This window comes from Balaenoptera borealis (assembly GCF_965194805.1).
Source record: "Balaenoptera borealis genome assembly, chromosome: 8".
Taxonomy (NCBI): domain Eukaryota; kingdom Metazoa; phylum Chordata; class Mammalia; order Artiodactyla; family Balaenopteridae; genus Balaenoptera; species Balaenoptera borealis.
In genome coordinates this window covers 28227385-28240301 of record NC_138865.1, presented here as the reverse complement: position 1 = coordinate 28240301, position 12917 = coordinate 28227385, and the positions used below count along the sequence as shown (strand labels likewise).

At 39.7% G+C, this 12917-nt stretch overlaps 1 protein-coding gene across 15 annotated transcripts in view; it reads right to left on the bottom strand.

Annotated features, from left to right (window-relative positions):
• The window catches only part of LOC309632912 (V-type proton ATPase subunit B, brain isoform-like), a 175228-nt gene that overhangs the window by 95439 nt on the left and 66872 nt on the right, over positions 1–12917 (bottom strand). For 2 of the 15 annotated variants that reach the window (XM_082400974.1, XM_082400967.1), the window contains exon 1: positions 2452–2733. The exons of 7 other annotated variants lie outside the window; for them this stretch is intronic. In XM_082400974.1, the coding sequence (XP_082257100.1) occupies positions 2452–2536 (85 nt within the window). In that variant the 5' untranslated portion in view covers positions 2537–2733. Of the gene's footprint in view, positions 1–2451; positions 2734–12917 lie in introns of those variants that run through there. 6 more of the 15 variants (XM_082400976.1, XM_082400968.1, XM_082400969.1 and 3 more) reach the window with 4 other exon arrangements.

Here is a 12917-nt window from a genome sequence, read left to right as displayed (position 1 = left end):
TTTACATACAGTTCTCATTATTTTATCAGGGCTTAAGAATATTTCATTTTTGTTAGTTTTAAAGTCTTGTCTGCAAAGATTACTTGAGTTCTTAAAACACTTCTTAGGAATAAAAGGTTAGCGATCAAAAGACTTGAGCAAATGCTGGTGTTGGTAGCCTAAATCCCATCCTGCTGGCAAACTCCTCTTTAGAATTTCTCAAATGATGGGACAGGACTAAAAGAACCCTCTACCTTGATTTATGTAGTAACAAATTTCAAATATGGGTTTGAAATACCTTGCTTGTATATACATCTACACATACAAACAAACACCTCCCAAATATTCGAGAGTTAAGGAAAAATCCAATTGGTCAAATTAGCTAATCTAGAGTATAATAAGATTCATTCACCATTACTTCTACTGCTACAAAGGATACTGTCAAATGAGATTAGCAAGCAATTATCAAACGGTTTGTGTACCCTCTATGAATCTTTAAGTCTGCAAAGACATTTAAATATATACTTGACACTTGAACAACTATAGTAGCCATCTTTGCAGTGATCAAGGACTCTATAGTATCTAAAATGTTCTTAGCCATGCAAATTTACATAGGTACTTTTAACTTACTGAACTTTTCATCAGAGTACTAAACACATCTAAATAAAACAGAGGCTGAAAAGTGAAAACTAGCATTGACATTTGAAGACTCAGCCAGAGACCCAGACGAACTGAGCCTAGAGATATATTCAATTCAGAAAAGGCTATCTGCCTGGATATTCAGACATGGAGCACCTCAGAGCATGTGACTCTTAAAAAAGATGCTCAGTATGAAGCACATGATACCTCTGTGGATTTCAGGGAATAAAATACAAACAGAAAATAAAGAAATATCAAAATAACCGATCTTGCAATATCCTGTAATCACAACTAAGGAGACAAGAAAGGCAGCACAGCACTCTGCTTCTCTTATAAGGGAAGGATTTTTGAAGCCATGTTTCCTTTAAGTAAGAGTGACCTCTGGTGACTTTTTAATTGCACCTCAGTGTACTATGTTAAATTATTCTACAATTCTTTTATACTAGCAAATCATTTAGTACTACATTTTTAATTTCTTAGCAAAGTGATAAATGCTTTACTGCAGGACCTAAGGATTTCATGTAAATGCCCCCATTGTAATTAATTCATGGCAATTGTGCCCAAAGCTAAATTAAAATTCTGTCTGAAACACGGGGCAGTATTTTCTTAAAGGAGACTAAGGCTCATTTTCAGGAGTGACTCATATAATATGGCATTAAATGAGCTGATACTAAATGATGACAACACAAACTTATCACAGCCTCGGGGCATATATGGATGAATGCTGGAAGGGTAACTATTTGTATAAAATGCTTTTCACTTTAGCACAAACTTCCTGGTAAGGGCAGAGTTCCCCAGCCCACCCCACCCCCAGCAGCAAGGTCGGTTTCTAACATGCCTACTAGCACTTTCTTGAAATGCATAATAGCTTGCCTTACTCCCTACAACCTGATTTAAAAAAAATTCTTGAGGGGGATGGGGTGTGGATGTAGGACTAAGGGGGCTTTCTTCCAATCCCTCAAGGAAAGAAAAGCCCTATGATGGAGATTTCAATCTGAATAACACTTCGAAAACTTTTTCCGATTTCCAGATTAAAATGCCTTGAGGTCGGCTGAATCAATTTGGCTAGCATCTTTAGATCAGACTCACATTGCCAGTCCAGAACTGAGAGGTTAACACATCTTCACTGAACCAACAAAACGAGAAACACAGCACATCACGATATACAAGCATGTGCACTTGCAAATGAACCTGAATGGCAGGGTATGTTTTTCCTGTAAGCAAAAGCCTTCTAATTCTGAGGGGTCGATCCTTCTCGTAATTCTGCGGACTCACCAGGTTTGCCGCCTGGGCTCTGCTGCGGAGCCTGCCCGCCGCTGCAGCGCCCGACTTCTTGCTACCCGATTCCGCAGGGCGCCGACTGCAAACATCTACGCTAATGCAGGACCCGGCCAGGTCGGCCAACGATTTCCTTTCTGACATAAATCCTCCAAAATGTATTCATAATAAAAAGAAATAAATGACATATTGGCATGCTCTTCTCTCCTCATCTCCTGCTATTCTCTCTCTCAGGTCTCTCTCCGCCTCAATAGTCTCATGCTAATTTTAGCTTTTACTAGAACTTGAGCTTTCTCAATGAATATTCAAAACAACAGCACACAGACAAAATTCAGCTCACAGACAAGTCAAAACAGGCTTTGTGTATTACAGACTTGACAAGTGGAAAAACCATTGTAAACCATCCTATCCAAGCGTTGGGACTTTGCGATGTTTTTTAAATGCCTCATTTTCAGAAGCAGACCAGTGATTCCATTTGTAAAATTCAATTATTTTTTTAAAAAAACACTAATTCTCAGTTGACAGTATAAGTTTTAAAAGATTTGCTGTACTCACAAGTATTCCCTGCTGCTAATGTACTCCAGGGCTGGGCAGACAAAAGAAAGAGCATCCTGAGACAGGCTCCCGCGGCGGAGTCCATGTTCACAGTCGCCGGGGCTCCCCACCCCAAAACCCAAGGTGTCCAGACAGCTGCTCTGAGCCGGAGTCTGCAAGCTCCCTCCCGCTCGGGGTAGCTAGCGCTCCCTCCTCCGGGCTCGGCGAACCCGCGCAGCCGGCGGGGCGGGAGCCCCAACCTGCAGCCACACCCCCACCCCACCCCCACCCGCTCCCACCGCGCTGCGAGCTCCACGCGTCCCGGGCGAGCCTGGCGGTGGCGGGAGGAAGTGCGAGTCAAGTCGGTGAAGGTCTTCAACCTGCGCTCGCTCCGAATCCGAATCTGAATCCGAATCCGCGGTCCTAGGTCCTTCACCGGCAGGTTTCCCACTCTGAACAGCTGAGCAGTTCAGTGGACTTCAGTCTGAGACCGAGCTTCACCAGGCTGATGATGCTTGAGCATTAACACTGATGCTAGGAAAAATGTGAGTTTCTTTTTTTTTGGTTGAAAAGAAGTTAGGACAAGTAACTAACCCGGTTTGAAGAAAATATTTACATGTACTGAGAACTGTTGTAAAAAAGACTGCTTTTGTTTTCCCAACTCATTTAATGATTCATATTTAAAAATAAAAACCTAAAGAACCTTATTATGGTAATCATTTCGAAATATATACGGTTATATATACAGTGTTATGTGTCAAAATACATCTCAGTAAAGCTGGAAAAAATTAAAATTAAAAAATAATTAATTAAAACACCGACCCGACTTCTACTATAATGTCAGCATTTTATTATGTATATTCCTACTTGGAGATTTGAGAATTGTGGTCAGCAGATATATAAAACTAAAAACTGGCATCCTGGGAGAAGGAATCTTACTCCAAATATCATCAGGGAAGTGACCTTATGTTAAGTAGGTAAATTGAATAGACTTAATTGAAGAATGAAGAGTTTTGAATCAACTTCTATATACTGTATGTGTATTCCTTTCCATTCAAATTCTTTAATACAATTACCCAAAAGTTCATATTGAAAAATGATGGAATCTAAAAGGCATCTTAAATAAATAAATAAATGGATAGATAGATAGGCAGATAAATAGATAAATTGTTTCAGAGTATACAGATAGAGGCCTGATGGCCCATGGAGGAAGAAGGATTTCAAGATCCATGACCTTGAGGTAAGTCACATGGCCTCCTCTACTTCCTAAAGAGGCTGCCAGCAGATGTAAATGAAGGAGGTATGAGCATGGCATCACTAGGATCAATACTCTCCTAAAACTGTGACCAGACTCATGACAAATGTGCTGAGACTTAGGAACAGTGTCCAGGCATTCTTGCACCATCCAAAGTGATCAGAATATGAAAGTAACTTTAACCTTGAGTAGGGCATTATATGCCTGAGAACAAAGCAGAAAAGCTGTTTTTATTATTTCTATTCTGCAACCTGGGTAAAAAACAAAAACAGGAATAGAAAATGTAAATAGCTTGGCAAGGCCACAGAATTTACAAGTAGAATTTGACCCAAATATGTAGATCCTGATCCCAACTTTCCAGCTTTCTCCACTCCTACTCAGGGCCCCTGGGAATCAGGAACTCTTCCCACCCACCCCATCAATCAGCAGTCCCGGGAAACACTGAGCAAAGCTTGCTCGGAGGGTGCATTTAGAACCTTGAAAAAAGCCACAAGCGGTAGAGTGACCTTCATTTATTAGTCAGACATTTTCCTAGTGCCTAATACATGTCCCAGAACCTGAATATGGTATTTCTAATTTTTAAAGCAAATATAAATTAATGATTTACATTAAGTGTCTAATATTTTTTAAAGCCTATACAACAGACAGTCTGTGTGTGTGTGTCTGTGTGTGTGTGTGTGTAATCTAAATAAATGGTCACAGCATTCCTTTGAAGTAAATGTTACTATGCCCATTTAATGGATAGACAGACTAACCTCAGAGAGTTTAATGGATGTGTCACAAAGCAAGCCAGACTTGGACCAGGTCAGCTGAGCTCTGAAACCCCTTCTCACTGGCCCTCAGGTCTCTGAAACAGAAAAGTTGTCACCTGTGAAAACTCTATTCAGTTGTTCATGGGAAATCCATTTAAAATGGGTTAGAAGGCGCCTCAATAATTGATGTCAATTAAAACCAAAAACAGCAATGCTAGTAAATTACTTGAGCAGACATTCAGGATGGATTTTCCAAGTCAGAGATGAAACAGCACACAAGGGATTGAGATTTGCAGGCAGATGTCCTTGTGCAGTGCACAGCATTGACCACTGGACAGCACTGGGGCTGTTACATGATCTTCCAAGACAAGGGCAGCCCCAGGTGAGGAGGCTTGAAGAGACCAGGCAAAGCAGGGCCCAAAGCAGGGACTTGCTAGCAGACAGCTGAGGCGACTCCTGGTTTTACCCCTTTCCAGCTGCCTTCTTTCGCTGGAGACTTCGTGGCTTTGTGCTTCACTTTTCTTGTTTGTAGAATGGTGATGATAGCCAGTCATAGAGCCATGATGAAATTACAGGTCTGAAACCCCCACAAAGGGATGGAAACTGCTGAGCATTCCACGTACCAGCCCCAGAGCTGCCCTGGGAGTTGGTACCCACCCGTGAGACCCCCGGCAGCTGCTCAGCATTTGTGATCCTCAGCTTCGTTGTCTGTTTCATAAGATAATAGAAGTCTTACCAGCAGAGAACCGATCCAAGGGTTACAGGAGAAAATGAATGTCAAGTACTTAACACCATGCTCATCCACAGGGCGCTGGATCAGGTAGGCTGATGCTAGAGCTCCAGGCTCAGAGGAGAAAGGATGCCTAACGGGACCGCCAAGGCCTCCAAGCTAAATCCCTGCAGGCCAGGGGCAGTCCGCTGCATTCTGTGACCTGTTTCCACAGCCCTTTGCTCTTTTATGTAAGAAAGATGACAGATAATCAACAAGGACCTACTGTATAGCACAGGGAACTCTACTCAACATTCTGTCATAATCTATATGGGAAAAGAATCTGTAAAAGAATGGACACATGTATATGTATAACTGAATCACTTTGCTGTACAACTGAAACTAACACAATATTGTAAATCAGCTATACTCCAATATAAAATTAAATTAAATTTTAAAAAATCAAAACAAAGGAAAGGTGAAGAAAATGTGTAGATCTAATCTTGCACATTTCTATAAGTGATGATTCAAACCCCACAAATCACGCACGCGCATATATGTATGTGGCTGCAGAGTTCACACCAAACACAAAAGAGAACTTGAAATCAGCACAAGACAAGAAATTAACTTCCCATGTTCAAAAGTGTGTGGACCCTCATATGTGTAAGTGCAGACAGGCTGCCTAGGAAAGTATATTCTAAGTGAAACTACACCCTTGGCATTTCCTGACCAAAGTCATCTGTTTTCCTTCTCACCTGGGAGCAGTCTGTGCACTCAGGATTCCCTCCCGAAAAGAGGAAGGATCAACTCACCCCACCCGAATGAAATCCTTTCTCAATGCTCTCCATAGATCAAAACATGACTCCATTCATTTTTCTTCTTTATTCAGCAGTTTTCTCCCTGTAAATTATTTCTGCGTGTTTTATCTAAATCTGGGAATACATTTAACTTTACTCCTGTAATGGGAACAGATTTATCATTAAATCCTCTGAAAGAACACTGTGAATAAAATATAATAGTATTTCTATTAGGAGTCATGTTTCCCATAAGCCCCCAGGCAACAAATCCTGAAGAACAATTATGGAGAGACAGACTGCAGGGAGAAGGATTGTCACATGTGTGATAAAAAACACACTGCACGGTGTCTTTGCAGGTTATCTCTGATGAGCTATGTTCCCTATAACTAGCCCTTGGAAGCCCCGGTTTTAACAACCAAAGGATTATGCATCTAATTACATAAATCTCAGCTAGAGAATAGTCAGCCTCATATTGTTACCCGAAAAACTAGGTTCGCCTCTTGGTGGGTGTCGAGCCAAAAGACACAACCAAGACAAAGAGTGAGAGAAGGAAGGATTTGTTACTTGCAGCAAGTAAGTAGAGCACCAGGGATCTTTCCCAAAGCAGTGTCTCCCCAAACAGCAAAACTGGGGAAGTTTTAAGCTAAGGGTACATGTATATTCATGAAAGGGCTTGGGAGGTAGGCAGAGCCCAGGCTTTAGTTGATTGAAATCCGGAGGATCAGAAAAGGTCAACGCCATCATCCCTTAGGTTCCATCTGACCTGGTGGTTGAGTGCTTCAGGCTCATCTTTACCATGGAAACAGAACTGGAAGTCTTTACAACTGATACATTATTACTAGTGCTACTTCTCTTGCCCGATAACAGTCAGCATTCTTGTTTTCCCTTAAGATCCTTAATTACTGAGACCTGTTCAAGGGCAAGCACTCTGGCCAGGCTTAGATCACAAAATGGCTTGTACTAAATGAATAGGTGTTCTCTTATGTCCAGAAAGCCATGCCTGGTTTTCTTTCTCCATAGACCCCCTACCTTATCTGCTTATAATATTTCTTTCCAATTCAGCCCATTTCAACCCAGGAGGACTTTTGGGGACTAACAAACACTGGTATCTAAGATAGAACAAACCACAACTAAGAACTTGAAGTATAAAAGCAATACTGCATGGTATTTCCAAAAGTGCTTAATAAACATTTCACAGGATTGCGCATAAACAACACACTTTTCCTGACATTCTGGCACAAGTAGAATCAGAGAGGCTTAACGTTAAAATGAAGTGCAGAGTCAGCTGTCCAGCATTCTACCCAATTCAAGCACCACAGTCTCCAATATCATCTTGCACACATGTCCACTGATGGCAGCAGCTGAGGTGCATACATATAGAGAAAAGGGAGATTCTAGAACTTCCTTCTATCATATCACAAAGAAGGATAAATTCACAGAATCAACTACATGAGTGTCCAGGAAAAAAAATTCTTTTTTTTTTTTAAACTTTTTAAATTGAGATATATTATACCCTTTAAACAAAATTTCTAATTTTATGAAAGGCATAAAAGGTCACAATTTTTCTTTACTTCTTTGGGGTAGGAAGAGGGAGGCAGAGTTGAGTGGATCCTTAAAAGTCCTTTTCTAATTTAAAATTAAAATCAACATCTGATCTTGACCTAAGAATTTTTCTATTGAGGTATAATTGACATAGAACACTATATTAGTTTCAGGTGTACAATTCAATGATTGGACATTTGTGTGTATTGCAAAATGAACATCACAGTAAGTCTGGTTACCATCAATCATCATACACAGTCACAGATTGTTTTCTTTCTTCTTGTGATGAGAACTTTTAAGATTTACTTGCAGCAACTTGTAAATATGCAATACAGTATTAATAACTATATTCACCATGCTATACATTACATCCCTGTGGCTTATTTATTTTATAACTGGAAATTTGTACCTTTTGAACCCCCTTCACTCATGTCACCTACTTCCCACCCCCATCCCCATCCCCCCAGTCTGGCAACCAACTATCTCTTCTCTGTATTTATGAGCTCCTTTTTTTTCTTTTTAAGATTACTCATATAAGTGAGACCATAGGTTATCTTTCTCTAACTTATTTCACTTAGCATAATGCTCTCGAAGTCCCTCCATGTTGTCACAAATGGAAAAATTTCCTTTTTCTTAATGGCTCACTAGTATTCCAGTGTGTGTATCACATTTTTTTAGCCATTCACCCATCAATGAACACTGAAGTTGTTCCCATGTCTTAACTATTGTAAATAATTCTGTAATAAACATGGGTGTGCATATATCTTTTGGAGTTAGTGTTTTCATTTTCTTTGTACAAATACACAGAAGTGAAATTGCTGGATCATATGGTAGTCCCAGTTTTGATCTTTTGAGGAAACTCCATGCTATTTTCGATACTGTCTGTACCAATTTACATTCCCACCAAGAGTGCACAAGTGTCTCCTTCTCTCCACATCCTTGCCAACACTTGTTATTTCTTATCTTTTGATGATAATCATACAAACAGGTGTGAAGTGATATCTCATTGTGGTTTCGATTTGCATTTCCCTGATGATTAGTGACGTTGAACATCTTTTACTATACCTGTTGGTCAACTGTATGTGTTCTTTGGAAAAATGTCTATTCAGATCCTTTGCCCATTTTTAATTAGATTGTTTATTTGCTATTGAGTTATGCGAGATCTTTATATATATTAGATATTAGCCCATTATCAGATACATGATTTGCAAATATTTCTCCCATTCAATTGGTTGCCTTTTCATTTTGTTGATGGTTTCCTTTACTGTACAAAAGCTTTTTAGTTTGATGTAGTCTCACTTGTTTATTTTTACTTTTATTGCCTTTGCTTTTGGTGTCATATCCAAAAAATCATGGCCATGACCAATGTCCAGGAGCTTACCGTATATGTTTTCTTCTAGGAGTTTTATGATTTCAGGTCTTAAATTCAAGTCTTTATTCCATTTTGAGTTAATTTTTGTATGGTGTAAGGTAGTAGTCTAGTTTTATTCTTTTGCATGTGGCTGTCCAGTTTTGCCAACACCATTTGTTGAACAGACTGTCCTTTCCCCATTGTATATTCTTGGCTCCTTTGTGATAAATTAAGTGACCATATATGTGTGCGTTTATTTCTGAGCTCTCTATTCTGCTCCATTCATCCATGTGCCTGATTTTATACCAATACCATACCATAGTTTTGTAATATAACTTAAAATCAGGAAGCATGATGCTTCCAGCTTTGTTCTCTCTTAAGATTGCTTTGGTTATTCAGGGTGTTTTGTGGCTCCTTACACATTTTAGGATTTTTTTGCTCTGTTTCTGTGTAAAATGCCATTGGAATTTTGATAGGGATTGAATTGAATCTGTAGATTGCTTCTGGTAGTATGGACAGTTTAACAATATTAATTCTTCTAATCTATGAGCCACAGAATATCTTTCCATTTATTTGTGTCTTCTTCAGTTACTTTCATCAGTGTCTTATAGTTTTCAATGTACAGGTCTTTCACCTCCACGGTTAAATTTATTCATAGGTATTTTATTCTTTTGATGCAATTGTAAGTGGTATTGTTTTATTACTAGCATATAGAAATGCAACCAATTTTTGTATATTGATTTTGTATTCTGCAACATTACTAAAGTTGTTTATTAGTTCTAACTGTTTTTTTGGTGGAGTCTTTAGAGTTTTCTATATATAATATCATGTCATCTGCAAATATTGACAATTTTACTTCTTCCTTTCCAGCTGGGTGCTGCTGATTGCTTTTTTTTTTTTTTTTTTTGGCCTAATTACTCTGACTAGGACTTCTAATACTATGTTGAATAAAAGTGGCGAGAGTGGGCATCTTTCTCTTATTCTTGATCTTAGAGGAAAAGCGCAGAGTATGACATCAGCTATGGGCTTCTCATATACGGCCTTTATTGTGTTATAACCAATTTGATTTTATTGCACAGAATTGAATCTAAATTCAACCATAAGCATTTTCATGATTATCATTAAAAGTCTTTTTAAATTGAAAACAAGACTGAGAACTTGTAATAGTGCTGGATAATTAAAAAAATACACCCTTAAGGATTAAGTTTATTCCATAATTCCAGTGATATTTTTTTAGGCTGAAGTACTGATGAATGAAGTACTCCAATGTAGAGGAATCTTGAAAATACTCTGAGTGAAATTAGTCAGTCATAAGGAACCATATATTATATGAGCCCATTGATATGAAATGTCAGAAAGGACAAACCTATAGAGACAGAAAGTAGATGAGTGTTTGCTTGGGGCTGTGGGAGATGGGAGACTTGTAGGCTAGAAAAAGAAAGATCTCTTATTTGGGAAATTGATAAAATTTCCAAAATTTTTTTTATCAATAAAATTGATAAAATAGATTGTGGAGATGAATGCACAACTCTGAGAATATACAAAAAAAACAATTGAATTGGACACTTTAAGTAGGTGAATTGTACAGTAGGTGAATTATATCTCAAAGCTGTTTTTAAAAAGGAATACAGAAACTCTAGAAAAACATTGAATCCATTGACATCTACTTTACCACACTATTCCAAAGAGAAATGTAACTGAAAAATGGGAGTTAAAAAACATAAGCAGCAATATCCGTTATTTACTGCCATAATCATGCTGTGAATCAACCAGAAACCTCAGTGGCAGACACCACTTTACTGAGCTCAGGGGTCTCAAGACCACACTCTTGGCTCAGCAGGTGTTCTGGTCTCCTGCACACCTGCCTTGGGGAGGCTGTTGTCCGCTGATAGAGAATGGCCCCATCTGAGATGACTGGACTGTGTATCATTGCGCAGCAAACAAACCCAGGCACCTCTCACCGCGGTGGCACAGAACTAAGAGAAGAAGCAGAAAAATACAAGTCTGTTCTGATCTTCATGTGTCACATCAGCTGGCATTCCATTGACCGAAGTAAATCTCATAACCTAACTCGGGATCAAGGGTCGGGAGAACAGATTCTGCCTCTTCAGTAAAAGGAGCTGAAAAGCCATGTGGCAAAGAGGGTGAATCCAGGAGCGTGAAGAATGAGGACCACTTAGACCTCAGTCTCTGCCCAGCACAGGGTATTTCTGATGGAAGAAAACTGAGCAGAAATTAAATATTTGCCATCTGGCAGCTTCACTTTCTCACCATTTTCACTTAAAATTGTATCAGAGGGCTTCCCTGGTGGCGCAGTGGTTGACACTCTGCCTGCTAATGCAGGGGACACGGGTTCGAGCCCTGGTCTGGGAAGATCCCACATGCCGCGGAGCAACTGGACCCGTGAGCCACACCTACTGAGCCGGCGCGTCTGGAGCCTGTGCTCCGCAACAAGAGAGGCCACGATAATAAGAGGCCCGCGCACCGCGATGAAGAGTGGCCCCCGCTCACCGCAGCTAGAGAAAGCCCTCGCACAGAAACGAAGACCCAACACAGCCACAAATAAATAAATTAAAAAAAAAAAAATGCCACCTCAAAATATGCCACTTTGGCATAAATATGGTTTTGAGCTGAAAGCAACTGAAAATCAGCAGATGCAGGAAGAAATCTTCCCTCCCCTTTTCTCCCTAAAAGCAGGGCATGAATTTTCCCTGAGACCGGGGCCCCCTCTCACGAACCAGGAAGAAGAGAGTGACTCTTGTCCCCAAAGGTGGAGAATGGGCACTGAGGTGAGTCTACATAAACAAACCTTATGAAAATAGCGCTTATCTCCCATCAGGTTCCCCATATATTTCCTACTCACTTTCCTCCAAACCCCCTTTCCTTTCTTAAAAATGGAATATAAGCCCCCAAGTCTAACTACTTCTTTGAGTTTCACTTCCTTCCTGTTGGACTCTTTCGCACAGAAAATATTAATTAAAATAATTTATGTTTTTTCTTCCATTATTCTGTCGTTTCTCAGTTTACTTTGCAGGCCCCTAAGAATAAACCTAAGAGGGTAGAGGAAAGAAATTTCCTCTCAGACATCAGCAATGAAGGGGAAAAAATGTTTTAGTGGTGACATGGGAATGAACTTTGGAGTTGGTCAGATCATCACAATGGTCACATCAGTCATCTATGCTGAGCAACCCTCCCTTGGTATTCTTGTCCTGCCTCTATTTCTCATGGTATCTGGTAGCACTGCAGTGCCCAGGAATGTCATGAGCTCTCTCCAAGGTGAGGCCTATATGCAGATATTATTTTATAAACTATTTCCAGAATCTTGTTCAAGGTAAAACCATACAATTCATGTTCTAAGTTCGAAGGCAGCTCAGCTCACAGAGAAGACCTTTGAGAAAGCACAACATGCTTACGGGTCTCTGGCATGGTATCAATGTCAGCCTCTAGACTGTGTCAAAAGCAATTCTGCACTCCCTCGTATTGACCAAACATGGGTAAAATACCTCTTCTGGTGCTTCCTTCTCTCTGATGATGTAGCTACCTGGGAGCCTGTAAGAACTCACTAATACTATGCTTTCTAAGAGCAGTTTCTGCTCTCACTCAAAATTGTCCCCCACATGGTATAGATGTTCTTTAATCATGTGGATAGCTTCAAGATTAGTTTTTTGGTTTTTGGTATTTTTTACAATGGGATAACTTGATACTATATCTGAGAATACCCTTCCCAGTAATTCTAGTCTCCTTGACATCAGTAAGATATGGAAGAGAAAAACCTTTGTAAAATGGTGTTAAGGAAAATTATCCAAAAGCCTGAAAAAAACTAAAGGGACTTTTGCCTGTTCTTTCTTAGTTATGCTAGGGTTTGATTATCAGGCCTGCCTGCGGATTATCTGAATCTCTAGGCATGTACCTTTGCATCTTTGTTTAACTTGTTATTTACTATTGATAAAGGTATGCTGTAATTCTGAAGGGGTTGATGTTAACTGCTACCTTGATTTCTGTCAGATCACAATACAAATAATGTCCGTTCAGCAGGGATGCAAATGATTCCTTTCTGATGGAAAATACAATTTCCAAAATT